This window comes from Neoarius graeffei, chromosome 3, assembly GCF_027579695.1.
Source record: "Neoarius graeffei isolate fNeoGra1 chromosome 3, fNeoGra1.pri, whole genome shotgun sequence".
NCBI classification, from domain to species: domain Eukaryota; kingdom Metazoa; phylum Chordata; class Actinopteri; order Siluriformes; family Ariidae; genus Neoarius; species Neoarius graeffei.
In genome coordinates this window covers 10,049,603-10,064,058 of record NC_083571.1, presented here as the reverse complement: position 1 = coordinate 10,064,058, position 14,456 = coordinate 10,049,603, and the positions used below count along the sequence as shown (strand labels likewise).

General features: G+C 44.5%; 1 protein-coding gene across 2 annotated transcripts in view; it reads right to left on the bottom strand.

The window, feature by feature from the left end:
* efr3bb (EFR3 homolog Bb (S. cerevisiae)) overlaps nt 1-14,456 on the bottom strand; it is a 185,458-nt gene that overhangs the window by 127,037 nt on the left and 43,965 nt on the right. For both annotated transcript variants that reach the window (XM_060916374.1, XM_060916373.1), the window contains exons 3-5: nt 2,618-2,697; nt 1,076-1,203; nt 836-986 (exon numbers count right to left, since the gene is read on the bottom strand). In XM_060916374.1, the coding sequence (XP_060772357.1) occupies nt 836-986; nt 1,076-1,203; nt 2,618-2,697 (359 nt within the window). The remainder of the gene's footprint in view (nt 1-835; nt 987-1,075; nt 1,204-2,617; nt 2,698-14,456) is intronic.

Here is a 14,456-nt window from a genome sequence, read left to right as displayed (position 1 = left end):
ATTTTCTCTTGGTTCTGTTCCGTTTTAATCAGCAAAGTTGCTGCCGTGTTAAAAGGCACTGTTCGGAAAGAATCTGTTCAGGTACATACATGTACATTTACAGTACAAAATCGTTCTGTACATGCAGTAAATATCTAATTTTTCAACATAGATATCTGCGGCTTATAGCCCGGTGCGGCTTGTATATCTTTTTTTACATTTTTTTTTAAAAATAGAGCGGATGCGGCTTATATACAGGTGCGCTCTATAGTCCAGAAAATACGGTAGTGTAATGTATGTTTCTTTACAAATGTTTACCTAAGACAAGTAGTAGACTCAGCATGTATCCTATGTAACAAGTGGGAAGAACGTTTGAAAAGAAAGCATGTTTGGTTTGTCTTTGGTAAATTTGTAGACACAAGTCTAATAATAAACCGGACGAGACAAGTTGGAATTTGAGTTGATTTCAATTGACAATTAGCTTACACAGCAATACTGTACTCTGACTCAGCTTTGTTGTTGTTGAAAGACATACTTCCTGAAAACCAGGTTGGGACAGTCCATCCTCACTTTGGGACAGTTGGAATTTATTTTGGGGACAGTTCTGGGACAATAGGGGAAAAAGTTTATTTTGAGGCCTGACGGGCGGAACCCGTTTCTATATCCCCTGCCAAACTTTGTTTGGGCAGGAGATAAAAAAGGTCTACTTCTGCCTGGAGGTTAAAAGTCGCGGCTCAAGCTGTAATTCTGGCCGAGAACCTAAAACAGGACCAGACTCTGTGCTGCTATTCAGAAACGTCAGAGTGCCAATAATTTTGGAACAACGTGTTTGCTATACAGCAAAAACGGTACCTACCGAGTTGGTTCCTAGTATCTGCAGGTTGGGCTTGTCAGCCTCCAGGAGTTTGCGCACCATCTTTAAGAAACTCTCCACGAACAGGTTAATGCTCTGACAGTGGCAGGCCATCAGCAGCTGATCCAGAGCCTCCATCGCAATACACACATAACTGACGACCACAGACAGAGAGAGAGAGGATAAATACATGGAGCGTTTCAGGATAAAGGAAGTATAACGTTTCAAATCCCCTTCTCCTACCCGTATCTGTGTCTGGCTACATCGCGGCACAGTCTCTCAGACAGATAGGCTCCTATTCGGTCGAGCTTCTCTGGAGCAGACAGCGCGTAGAACGTCAGCTTCTCCATGTTGGCCTTCACCAAACCGTCCTACACACACACAAGCTAATTAGTCACAGAGAAATGATGGGGCAAACAACTGTCATTTAATTAAAACAATAATGACGACGAGATTCAATAAAAACACATCGTAGGCAAATATAAGATATACATTACAAGTCTGTGCTCGTTCAAAGCCGGGATAAAACATGATTTTTAAAAATTTTATTGTTATTATTTTTAAACTACAGTGCGAACCATCTAGTCTGGTTAACACCAGACCGTATCACAAGTGAAATATGGTCTGGAATCCGCCTATTGAATTTCTCGTAGGGGAGGTGTGGTTTACGATTGTCAACAGCCGTTTATTGGACGTTGCGAATGTCTATCATTTGGCGTATACGTAGCCCATGGCCAATCATGGCAGTTGTACCCGGTGACGTAGTTAGAGCGACGAAGAGAAGGAAAGAGAAAGAGAAGGCAAAACAAAAAAATAGGAAAACAATGGCACCGAACGATTACTGCCGTTTGTGCAAGACAAAGCTTGATCGAAAGTTTGGTTCGTATCGCTCGCCGCCATGTTAAATGTGATCCGTAAACAGTCCCAAATAAACTACAAGCTTCCGTTTGTCGAGTAGTACGCGTCACCGTCTTTCCACCCCTCCCCACTCTCTGATTGGCTCCCTAACTCAGGCGAGCCTTTAGACCATAGTTTCCATGCTGTCTTTTCAGATCGGAACAGTTGTGCAAAGCAGCATGGGATTTCCCAGGCCACGAACCATCAGGAATTTAAAAAAAAAAAAAAAAAAAAAAAAAGACATTTAAAAGCATATGCAGAATGTTTCCAATTGGCTCTGCGTGGCCCTGACAGTCCTGGAATATTAATTCACACCAATTCAGCGCTACTGAACTCATGGAAATGGCACTTTAAGTCCATCATCAATTCAGTCACAGCTATTGCTCCAAGTTTGTGTTTATTCTGCCTAAACCAACCTCGCTTGGACTGTTCTTCTGCAAGTATCTCAAATAGCGTTTTACAGGGGGGGCGCTGTTGAGCAAGCTGTGTTCTCAATAGCGCCGGTAACGTGACTCTTATTTCTAAACTAAGTGCCTGTATATCCACCACACTAAAGCATTCTGGGAGAACACACAAAAGTCAGGAAGAATAACCAACAGGCGCAAGGCCCGGACCAAGCCCCGGATCCGGCTGATGTGGCTCCACCCGATGGTCCGAGCGAGGAGATGGACCCACCAAATAGTGTTTTACAAACAAGTTAAGATCTTACAGCTTACAGTCTAACTTTCCCAACACCATTTCTTTCGTGAACAAGAAAACCGTCTCGAAGGAACTGTTCGAGTCGCTCTATTGTTCGGTATAAAAGCCTGAAAGCTTGCAGAACTCTTTGACCCTCAGTTAAAGGATATAGTTTGAACGTGTTGAACAGGAAGCAGGGTCGTCTCTCACCTCTGGATCTTCAGGAAATATGTTGTCAACAAGCCTTTTGTACCGGGGCCTGAAAGCCCCACAGCAGCAACCACACACCCCTACAGAGAGAGAGAGAGAGAGAGAGAGAGAGAGAGAGAGAGAGAGAGAGAGAGAGAGAGAGGGGGAACAGACAGAGAGAGAGAAAAACAGAAAGGGGGGACAGACACAGACAGACAGAGAGAGAGAGAGAGAGAGAGAGACGGGGACAGACAAACAGACAAATAGACAGAGAGAGACAGAAAGAGGGAGACGGAGAGAGAGACAAACAGAAAGGGGGGGACAGACACAGACAGAGAGAGAGAGAGAGAGAGAGAGAGAGAGAGACGGGGGACAGACAAACAGACAGACAGAGAGACAGAAAGAGGGAGACAGACAGAGAGAGAGAGAGAGAGAGAGACACAAACAGAAAGGGGGGGACAGACACACAGACAGACAGAGAGAGAGATGGGACAGACAAACAGACAAATAGACAGACAAACAGAAAGGGGGGGGACAGACAGACAGAGACAGACAGACGGGGACAGACAAACAGAAAAATAGACAGAGAGACAGACAAACAGAAAGGGGGGGACAGACAGACAGACAGACAGACAGACAGACAGACAGACAGACAGAGAGAGAGAGAGACGGGGACAGACAAACAGAGAAAAATAGACAGAGACAGAAAGAGGGGAACAGACAGACAGAAACAGACAGAGAGAGACAGACAGACAGAAAGCAGGACAGAGAGAGAGACAGAGGGACAGAGAGAGACAGACAGATGGGGAGAGACACAGAGAGAGGGGGAGAGAGTGAGGAAAAACAGAGAGAGAGATAGACAGAGAGAGTGAGATAGACAGAGAGAGAGAGAGAGATTAGAATGGAAAAACACAAGGTGATAATCAAACCTCAGGGGAAAAAATCTCATGTCTAAGAGGCTTTAAAAAAAACAAACCCTGTTTGCATCACGAGACCTTCAGCAGTCTTTCAGGACAAACACTTCAGTGAAGCCCCTCGTTCTGAGCTGCCTCAGAATAAACAGAGGGAACCTTAAACTCGGAGGTGTCCAGTCAGTATTAAATCACTTCAAATTCATTCATTCATCACAAATATTGATGCAAGAAAACCTGAAAACTTTAATCATCTGGGCTTCTGTGCACTAAGGATCACTAATACGACAAATTTCACTAAACACCTGGAGATGGTTTGATTAGGCAGCGGGACATGAGCGGGGAGTTCCGTCGGTTAGAGTAATCATTAATGCTCAGTTACAGTAATAATACTCATAACAGGCTGTACAACACTTCAGTGCTCGACATGAACTCTTTAATCGACTCGTCCAGTCGGACACGCGGCGAGATTTTTCACTCGTCCTGACCGCAAACCTTTTATTATTCCTATAGATTTACTAGTTCAGGGCGGCACGGTGGTGTAGTGGTTAGCGCTGTCGCCTCACAGCAAGAAGGTCCTGGGTTCGAGCCCCGTGGCCGGCGAGGGCCTTTCTGTGTGGAGTTTGCATGTTCTCCCCGTGTCCGCGTGGGTTTCCTCCGGGTGCTCCGGTTTCCCCCACAGTCCAAAGACATGCAGGTTAGGTTAACTGGTGACTCTAAATTGACCGTAGGTGTGAATGTGAGTGTGAATGGTTGTCTGTGTCTATGTGTCAGCCCTGTGATGACCTGGCGACTTGTCCAGGGTGTACCCCGCCTTTCGCCTGTAGTCAGCTGGGATAGGCTCCAGCTCGCCTGCGACCCTGTAGAACAGGATAAAGCGGCTAGAGATAATGAGATGAGATTTACTAGTTCAGTGAAAGGAAAGGGTTAAACTAAGTTAATTAAAAAGCAGGTACCGGAATCATTCTGCTTTCATGATTTATACTTTAATAAAACTCAAACTTTAACTGTTACAATAAACAAAAACTATCCAATGCCCCATTATGGTGCGTGTGTGCGCGCGCGCGTGTGTGTGTGTGTTCTAACCCATTACCTGATCTGCAGTTTTAAGAGTTCGACGCACCCAAATCCAAAGCTTCTGGAGGAAATAAAGTTAAATCCTGATTAATCCAGTAAAGTGCCGTTCAGTGCCGAACTCACTTATGGTTTGTTTTCATTCACAGCGTGATTCCGTCCCCCTGATCATATCCAACTCATTTTCTTTAAATTAATTTATACTTTACGTTTTACTGGATTAATCAGGATTTAACTTTACTTCCTCCAGAAGCTTTGGATTTGGGTGCGTCGAACTCTTAAAACTGCAGATCAGGAGGAGCAGATCAAGTGCAGATTTGAGTTTTATTGAAAAAGTATAAATCATGAAAGCAGAATGATTCCGGTACCTGCTTTTTAATTAACTTGGTTTAACCCTTTCCTTTCACTGAACTAGTAAATCTATAGGAATAATAAAAGGTTTGCGGTCAGGACGAGTGAAAAATCTTGCCGCGTGTCCGACTGGACGAGTCGATTAAAGAGTTCATGTCGAGCACTGAAGTGTTGTACAGCCTGTTATGAGTATTATTACTGTAACAGCATTAATGATTACTCTAACCGACGGAACTCCCCGCTCATGTCCCGCTGCCTAATCAAACCATCTCCAGGTGTTTAGTGAAATTTGTCGTATTAGTGATCCTTAGTGCACAGAAGCCCAGATGATTAAAGTTTTCAAGTGGGGGAAGAGAGGGGGGGACAGACAGAGAGAGGGGGGAAGAAAGATGGGCTAGAGCAGAGATTCTCAAACTGTGGTACGCGTACCACTAGTGGTACGCGGGCTCCATTCTAGTGGTACACCAAAGAATCACTTAATTAAATATAAATTAAAAAAAAAAAAAAAAAAGTGAAATACTATCCATAATGGGCGTAGTGGTGTAGTGGTTAGCGCTGTCGCCTCACAGCAAGAAGGTCCTGGGTTCGAGCCCCGGGGCCGGCGAGGGCCTTTCTGTGCAGAGTTTGCATGTTCTCCCCGTGTCCGCGTGGGTTTCCTCCGGGTGCTCCGGTTTCCCCCACAGTCCAAAGACATGCAGGTTAGGTTAACTGGTGACTCTAAATTGAGCGTAGGTGTGAATGTGAGTGTGAATGGTTGTCTGTGTCTATGTGTCAGCCCTGTGATGACCTGGCGACTTGTCCAGGGTGTACCCCGCCTTTCGCCCGTAGTCAGCTGGGATAGGCTCCAGCTCGCCTGCGACCCTGTAGAACAGGATAAAGCGGCTAGAGATAACGAGATGAGATGAGACTATCCATAATATCCGAATGGATGAAAATATCTTATCAACCGATGACAAGAAAATGAAAGGAGATACAAATTAAGTTAATAATTTAAAAAAAAGTTTGCAAGTGCTTCTGGGTAGCCATACGAAGCGTACGTATGCATTCCCGCTGACAGACGGTTATCTGCCATTGGTAGACTAGGCTGTGATGGGAAAAGGTGGATAAGGCTTCGCTAATTATGACGAGTACAACAAAATTACTGTCGTGGCTTAAATCCGCGAATGCGAGCGTGGATCAGGAGAGAAGGAGAACTGAAGAGGACGTGTGTGAGCCGAGCACGGATGCTAACGACAGTGGCAAAACCAGCCCCAGAACTGCTAGTAAACCGCAGAAACCAGTGAGGAGGAAGTATGATGAAAAATACATAAAACTGGGATTCATTTGGAGCGGGACAGAGGAGCCGCCCAGGCCGCAGTGCGTTGTATGCGGCGACGTTCTGAGCAATGATGCTGCGTTCATGTGCTATGGGGAAGATGATATTTTCCAGTTGGGAAGTGGTATTTACCAGTGTGTTGTGTTCACATGCTTTTGTTGTTGTTGACAAATTAAAGATGGTGGACCAGATTCAAGTTAGCTATCGTTAGCAATAGCGTCTGCTCTGGATAGCTAAAAACAAACCATAACAACACATTTTTAAAGGAAACGGATTTCTAACGTATTATATTACACTTGTTAATGACGCAACATTGCATAGACACAAAAAACTACCCACTAGTACTAGTAAAAAAAAAAAAACTTTAGTAGCGTACAATGCTTAACATTCAAGTGTCTTGTACCGCTCGCCGCCGTGTTGAAAAGGTTAAAGTTCATCTCATCTCGGCAACTCGTGTATCAAAATTTTCTACGAGTTGCCCAGTGGAAAATACCACAAGAGGGGGCGTTCATGTGTGCTTTCCATGTCGGCGTTTGGTATTTACCATAATTCCCATAGCACATGAACGCAGCATCAGTCCATGAAACCGTCGCATCTCAAACGGCATCTTACAACCAAACACACAGCACTAAAGGACAAACCAATGGATTTTTTTTTACGAAAACGTGATGAACTGAAGCAGTCCAAGTCCACCATTCTGTCCTATGGTACACCCGTAGCCAAAGCACAGGAAGCTTCATATCGTGCCAGCCTCCTGATCGCCAGAGCCGGTAAGCCGCACACAATCGGGGAACTGCTGTGTTTGCCATTAGCCAAAGAGATGACACGCATCATGTGTGGAGAGAAAGCTGCCAGAGAGTTAAACTTGGTGCCGCTTTCAAATGACACCGTGTCAAGGAGAATAAACGACATGGCTGACGATGTTAAAAAGACACTGACTGAGCGCATTAAGAACAGTAGATATTTTGCCATACAGCTTGATTTATTTTAGTACAATGTTTATTTCACTTTTATGTGCAATTAATTTTATTTGATTCATTATTTAAGGACAGTGTTTTATTTTCCTATATTTAAACACAGTGTTACTGTTCAAAGTACTGTGCGTAATGTTACAGTGGCCAACAATATTAAATATACTTGTTAAATAAAACCTCCGCCTTGTTTTTAATGAATACTTAGACCTGCTACGCTACTGTATTTTAATGTTGGTCATTATGGTGGTACTTGGAGAGCCAAGTATTTTCTGAGGTGGTACTTGGTGAAAAAAGTTTGAGAACCACTGGGCTAGAGCAAGGGGGGCAGACAGGGAGAGTGAGCGCGCAAGGGGGGGGAAGAGAGAGAGAGAAAGAAAGAAAGAAAGATGGGAGAGAGCGAGAGAGGGGGGGACAGACAGATGGGGGACAGACAGACACAGAGAGACAGACGGGGGAGAGAGAGAGAGAGAGAGAGAGAGAGAGAGAGAGAGAGACAGAGGGGGAAGAGAAAGATGGGGGAGAGAGAGAGACAGAGGGGGGAAAGGAGACACACAGAGCGCGGAGAGACAGAGAAAGACAGAGGGGGAAAGGGGGGGAAGGGAGGGAGGGAGGGAGAGGAGAGAGAAGGGGGGAGAGAGAGAGAGAGAGAGAGAGAGAGACAGACGGGGAGAGAGAGAGACAGAGAGAGAAACAGACAGACAGAGGGGGACCGAGAGAGAGACAGACAGAGACGGGGGGAGAGAGAGACAGACAGAGACGGGGGGAGAGAGAGAGAGAGAGAGAGAGAGAGAGAGAGAGAGACAGAGAGAGACAGACAGACAGAGGGGGAGAGAGAGAGAGAGAGAGAGAGAGAGAGGGAGACAGACAGATGGGGAGAGAGAGAGACAGAGAGAGAAACAGACAGACAGAGGGGGACCGAGAGAGAGACAGACAGAGATGGGGGGAGAGAGAGAGACAGAGAGAGACAGAGGGAGGGAGAGAGACAGACAGACAGACAGACGGGGGGGAGAGAGAGAGAGAGAGAGAGACAGACGGGGAGAGAAACAGACAGACAGAGGGGGACCGAGAGAGAGACAGACAGAGACAGGGGGAGAGAGAGAGACGGGGGGAGAGAGAGAGAGAGAGACAGAGGGAGGGAGAGAGAGGAGACAGACAGACAGACAGAGGGGGAAGAGAGAGAAAGATGGGGGAGAGAGAGAGAGGGGGAGAGGAGACACACAGAGCGTGGAGAGACAGAGAGACAGGGGGGAGAGAGAGAGAGACAGACGGGGAGAGAGAGAGAAACAGAGAGAGAGAGAGACAGATGGAGAGAGAGAGAGACAGAGAAACAGACAGACAGAGGGGGACCGAGAGAGAGACAGACAGAGACAGGGGGAGAGAGAGAGAGAGACAGAGGGAGGGAGAGAGACAGAGGGGGAGAGAGAGACAGAGGGGGAGAGAGAGACAGAGGGGGAGAGAGAGAGAGAGAGAGAGAGAGAGAGAGAGACAGAGGGAGGGAGAGAGAGAGAGAGAGAGAGGGGGGGGAGGGAGAGAGAGAAAGGGAGAGAGACGGGGGGGCTTTTGGCCAAAAAAAAAAAAAGAAGAATCATAATCTCATTACTATTACCCCAAAAGAGTGACTGTCAGGGAGGCCTGCAAGTGCCAGGAAATGCACTAGAACGCATCTCTGAGCTGAGCATGTAGAACCCGTGAGCTTTAGGCCCCCGAACCCCCGGCCGTTACGACTGGTGCCGCTACGCTGATATTTTGATCGAGTTAGAACCCTGCAATAAACTAATCACCTTATGACCAAACAATACTTTATGACGTGCAGTTTTGATCTGCACACTGTTTGTTTGTTTGTTTTTTGGGGGGGGGGTTTATATACATAGGAATAAATAAAAGGTTCTGGTCAGGACGAGTGAAAAGTCTCGCTGCTGGACTGGACGAGTGGATCAAAGAGTTAATGTCGAGTGCTGGAAGATCAATTTTACTAGCTTGGTTTTGTGTTATAGCCTGCAGATCTAAACACAAACCTAACCACTTTCATCTCCATATGACCTTGAGCAAAGCCTCGACGTGTGCTAGTCATCATCTTGGATATCTCCCACATCCTTGCAGATATGCAGGAAAAACATTTCTCTTGGATTGGCTGGCGCTCCTCAGCAGCGATGAGTCAGGGTTTGTCCCATCAGGCTGGCTCTAAGCACACCTGGGAACATCGACATGCTAAACCTTTGCAAAAACACCACCACCACCACCACCACGGCCTAACTCGGCTCCTTTCAGAGGAAATTCATTACAAATAAATAAATTAGTGTATTCAACAAGACTGACTAGGGTTTACACACTTCTCTCCAAGCTACGTCACAAAGTGCTCAGTACACACCACCACAAAGCCTGCGTCTGCTGTTCTATTTTAATACCGGGGATAAAAATTTCCCCTCTTTACCCCACTTCACTCACCTACTTTCCTGCTCCATCTTGCTTATCTCCACTTCCACGGGTTCCTGTGCGACAAGCCTGACTGAAATCCACTCATCTTTTCATTGCTAAGTATTATATAAATACCCTACATTGTATTATTTCCAGGAACGCGCGTCTTATACAGTATTAAATGTCTCTTTTTCGGCTCCCAGTCATCTTCATTAAAATGCATTACTTGCTAATCGTCTTCTCAACGAAGGAAGAAAGAATATGATATGAGGTTGGGAGAGCAGCTGGAGGATCACTGAAATCTTTCCTCAGATTACGGAGATTTTTGTGTTGAGGAAATATTTGCCTCTTTGCAACAGGACTGGCTCATCTTCAGGCTCTTTTCACTTGCCATTTAAAAGAGTGTTATTTATGCAGTTTGGGACATTTCACGTTCAGCTCGTAATTTAAAAAAAAAAAAAAAGTCAGTGAGTCATCTTGAATTTCAACCCTGCTTTATGTTATACACTGTTGTTTTGATTTTAGTGCATTTTGAGGACGCACTAGGCTGAAATCTGACTCTGGAACTGAGAGCGTGCAGCATCGAAGCTCGTGTCCATCAACAGAGCCCTGCTTATAGCCCAAAGTCCAGGCTTAATTGGACGGAGGATGTGGTGTCTACAGGATGGTGCCCGATGGTTTTCCAGGCTGATAATGACCTGAGAGTTGAAGCACCACTGCCAGATGCTAAACTAGCTGTGACAGCCAACCTGAAAAATGGCCCGAGTGGACGAGCTGGACCAAATGCACTCACAGATCTGGTCATGATGCAATTCAGAGAATTTACAGATCTTGAACTTGGTACAGGTTTCATATTTTCTGTGTATAAATCACTATAGTCTAAAAAGCTCCAAAAACAAAACAAGACTAACAACTGTATTTTCCTCACCTGTAGATGATACACCACCTGTTCTTTTTCCAACACATCTTGTACCAGCTTTAACTGTAACATTAAATCTCAACAAGATCAGCTATACATGTGACCACAGTTCCTCCCATCCTGGATGGATGGGCGGGCAAGCGAGTCTATAGCATGGTGCCTGATGGTTTTCCAGGCTGATCATGACCCAGGAGTTGAAGTACCACTGCCAGATGCTAAACTAGCTGTGACAGCCAGCCTGAAAAATGGCCCGAGTGGACCAGCTGGACCAAATGCACTCACAGATCTGATCATGATGCAATTCAGAGAATTTACAGAACTTGAACCTGGTACAGGTTTCACATTTTCTGGGCAAGTGAATTGAGTGGATGGGCAAGTGAGTGGACAGATGGGTGAGAGAGTGGACAGATGGGCAGGCAAGTGAGTGGATAAACAGATAGGTGAGAGAGTGGATGGCTGGACGGATGGGCAAGAGAGTGGACGGACGGGCAGATGGATGGACGGATGGGCGAGTGAAGGGAGTGGATGGGCAGGCAAGTGAGTGGACGGATGGATGGACGGATGGACGAGAGAGTGGACGGATGGACGGACGGGCGAGAGAGTGGACGGACGGGTGAGAGAGTGGACGGACGGGCAGGCAAGTGAGTGGATAAACAGGTAGGCGAGAGAGTGGACGGACGGGCAGGCAAGTGAGTGGACAGATGGGCGGATGGATGGCCAGATGGTTGAGAGTGTGGACGGATGGGCGGTTGTATGAAGCACATTTTTGTTCAAAACTGCATAAATCAATTAATTTGATTTGACACATGTTGCATTTACATGGATAGATGGACAGATGAGTGAGTGAATGGAAAAATGTATGGATGGTGAGTGGATAGACAGACGGACATGACATGACTAGATAGCTAAATAAACGGATGGATGGACATAGGCGGGTGATGGATGATAGATGGACGGATAGACATACGAGTGGATGGACAGACGAATGAATAGACAGCCAGAGGGATGGATGGACATGAGTAGATAGCTGGATGGATGGAAGAAACCGATTCCTGTTCCCAACTGCATAAGCGAGTTCGTTTAGCTCTATGTAATATTGCATTTGCAATCCAGTGAGATAAAAGTATACTATTTCACATACAGGAGAAAACCTGCATCATAAAACACACCCAGATCAGACATCATTTAGAGCAGAGAAAGTAAAAAAGGTTAAATAAATATACTCTTCTAGCAGTCTGTAGTTGGTAGAAGAGAGCAACTGGACTTGCTTGAAAAGTCTTGAAGACGTTTCGCCTCTCGTCCGAAAGGCATCCTCAGTTCTGTCTGTCTAATAGGGAGTATCAAGTATTTATCCTCTCATGGATCATCATAGAATCCGAATCAGAATGCTGATGGCTGATAGATGTCATAGACACCCACCTCTGTTCAGTGATGGTCGTTCCAGGTTGACGAAAAAAGAACGATCCTCTCTGGCTAAGATGTCTGCCAGTTTTCTGGAAGTCCTCTCATACTCCCACACTAGTCGAAGGGAACTCATCCTTCTACCAACCACAGATTACTATGTACCTGGATGACTGAGTATCTTCACAGATATGTTTCTACGCACTTTGGGATGAGTTCCCTTCGACTAGTGTGGGAGTATGAGAGGACTTCCAGAAAACTGGCAGACATCTTAGCCAGAGAGGATCGTTCTTTTTTGTCAACCTGGAACGACCATCACTGAACAGAGGTGGGTGTCTATGACATCCACCTTTAATGCAACCATCAGCATTCTGATTCGGATTCTATGATGATCCATGAGAGGATAAATACTGGATACTCCCTATTAGACAGACAGAACTGAGGATGCCTTTCGGACGAGAGGCGAAACGTCTTCAAGACTTTTCAAGCAAGTCCAGTTGCTCTCTTCTACCAACCACAGATTACTATGTACCTGGACGACTGAGTATCTTCACAGATACTCTTCTAGCAGAGACACTTTACATCATGAGCTGATTATTAAGTTGTGAAACACACTGGGTTCAGTACAGTACACGTGGAAATGTCACTATTTGTCCATTTTATTTTGTGACTGCCAAACCATATTTTAAAAAAAAAAAAAGAAAAAGCTAATTTCATAAACTGTGTGAGTGACAGAGAGAGAGAGCGAGAGAGAGTTGCTGGGCACAGGCGTGTCCTATGACTAATACAGTCGTGCATGTGCTGCGATTTCGTCTCCAATCTGGCTGATGACAAGGACAGGTTCAGGATGGCTGTGTATCTGTGGGTGTTGTGCTACACGAAACCACCTGCTGAGGAAAAAACAGGATGATGGGAGAGGAACTAAAGTGAGACGAGTAGAGAAGGAGAGAGAGAGGGCTTCACAGACTGGTGAAATTAGCACTGTTCCTGTGATAACCACTCAAATAATTCAGTACTTGTTATACAACATCTAATAAACTGTACAATATTAAAACATTTAGAGTCTTTGGAATGAGTTTCATAGTAAAACCTTACAAGGGTGCCAATACTTTAGCAATCAGCGTGAAGATATGGATTGCTTACTTCAGCAGACATGCATACATTTGGCATAATTTTTCTGTTCCTGAACCTCAGATAGCATTTTATCGGGTATTAAAGTGCATTACGGACCTTTTTATACCCCATGTAGTGAGCGGACATGGTAAATACGAGAATATTTGGGATTCAAACTCATTTAATAGTGGATTTTATCTGGATCACGGTTGAAAATGTGTTAAATGTTATGATAAAATTATGACGCAACATCCTGAGGATGACAGAAAAAGCTGTCCATCCAGTCAGAGACATAAAATCAGGGCATTTCTGTAACGACTGCTGTTGACCAATCAAATGAGTAGCACCGTTTCCAGCTCTATAGCCAATAAAGGTCAAAATAATCTGCTCGGATTCGGCATGTAACGATGTATCGTGTGATGACAAATCGGAATACAAATTTATGAGGATTCGAATCAATGACTCAAATGAATCGTGATTATCATCAGGCTGCGTAATTTTGTAGTTTTTCCTAAGCGGTAATTGTGTTGTTCAGACAGCAGAGGGCGCAATAATGTACAGTAGCGTGAATACATGTGACGTGACTTCGCTGTAGAGCTGTGTTACTTCTGCCTAATGCTGCAAAAACACAAAAAAAAATGTGAACGAGCTGTAGTGGGATTGTAGAAATAGATTTAACGAGAAATCAGAGCTCTCTTTTTACAGACTGCTAAAAGATAAAGAGAAGAGAAGCAAATGGAGGAAATACAAATGTTCATGAAAGTTTATTAAGACCTAACATTTTTCATTTTTAATTAAAGGAATATTTTAGTTAATACCATAATCTATTTTACTCCAACGTTTACAAACGTGGGTAAATAATAAGGGGTGGTTAGGCCAAAAAAAAGGGTGTTTCAGGTAACATGAAATACTAAAATAAGGTCGGTAGGTAGGAAAAAGTTTTTTTCGTAATTTTTTTTTTTTATTTTGTTCGAAAAAATTAACACAAGTAAACATCTTACAAAATAGTATTTTGGCACAGAATCCTTTATACCACACATCATAATAAAATGTGTTTTAAATCTTTAAACGAATTTAAAAAAAAAAAATCGCAGGAGTTCGAGTTATGATCTACGGAAGCGTATTGCTGCCACACAAAAAAAATTGGCTCAGAATCAAGTAATTACGTGAAAAGATATTGTTAAAGTTATCACGTTTTTACAATACATTTATCATGTAATAACATATCACGTAATTTCATGATACGAAATTATCACGTTATTTCATGATATTTTCATGCAATAACGTGAAAACACCTGATCAAGAAATAACGTGAAAATAACGTCCTAGGCTAGGCTACTTCCATTAAAAGCAGACGGCCTAGCCTAGCCTACTGTAGAACTTGGGT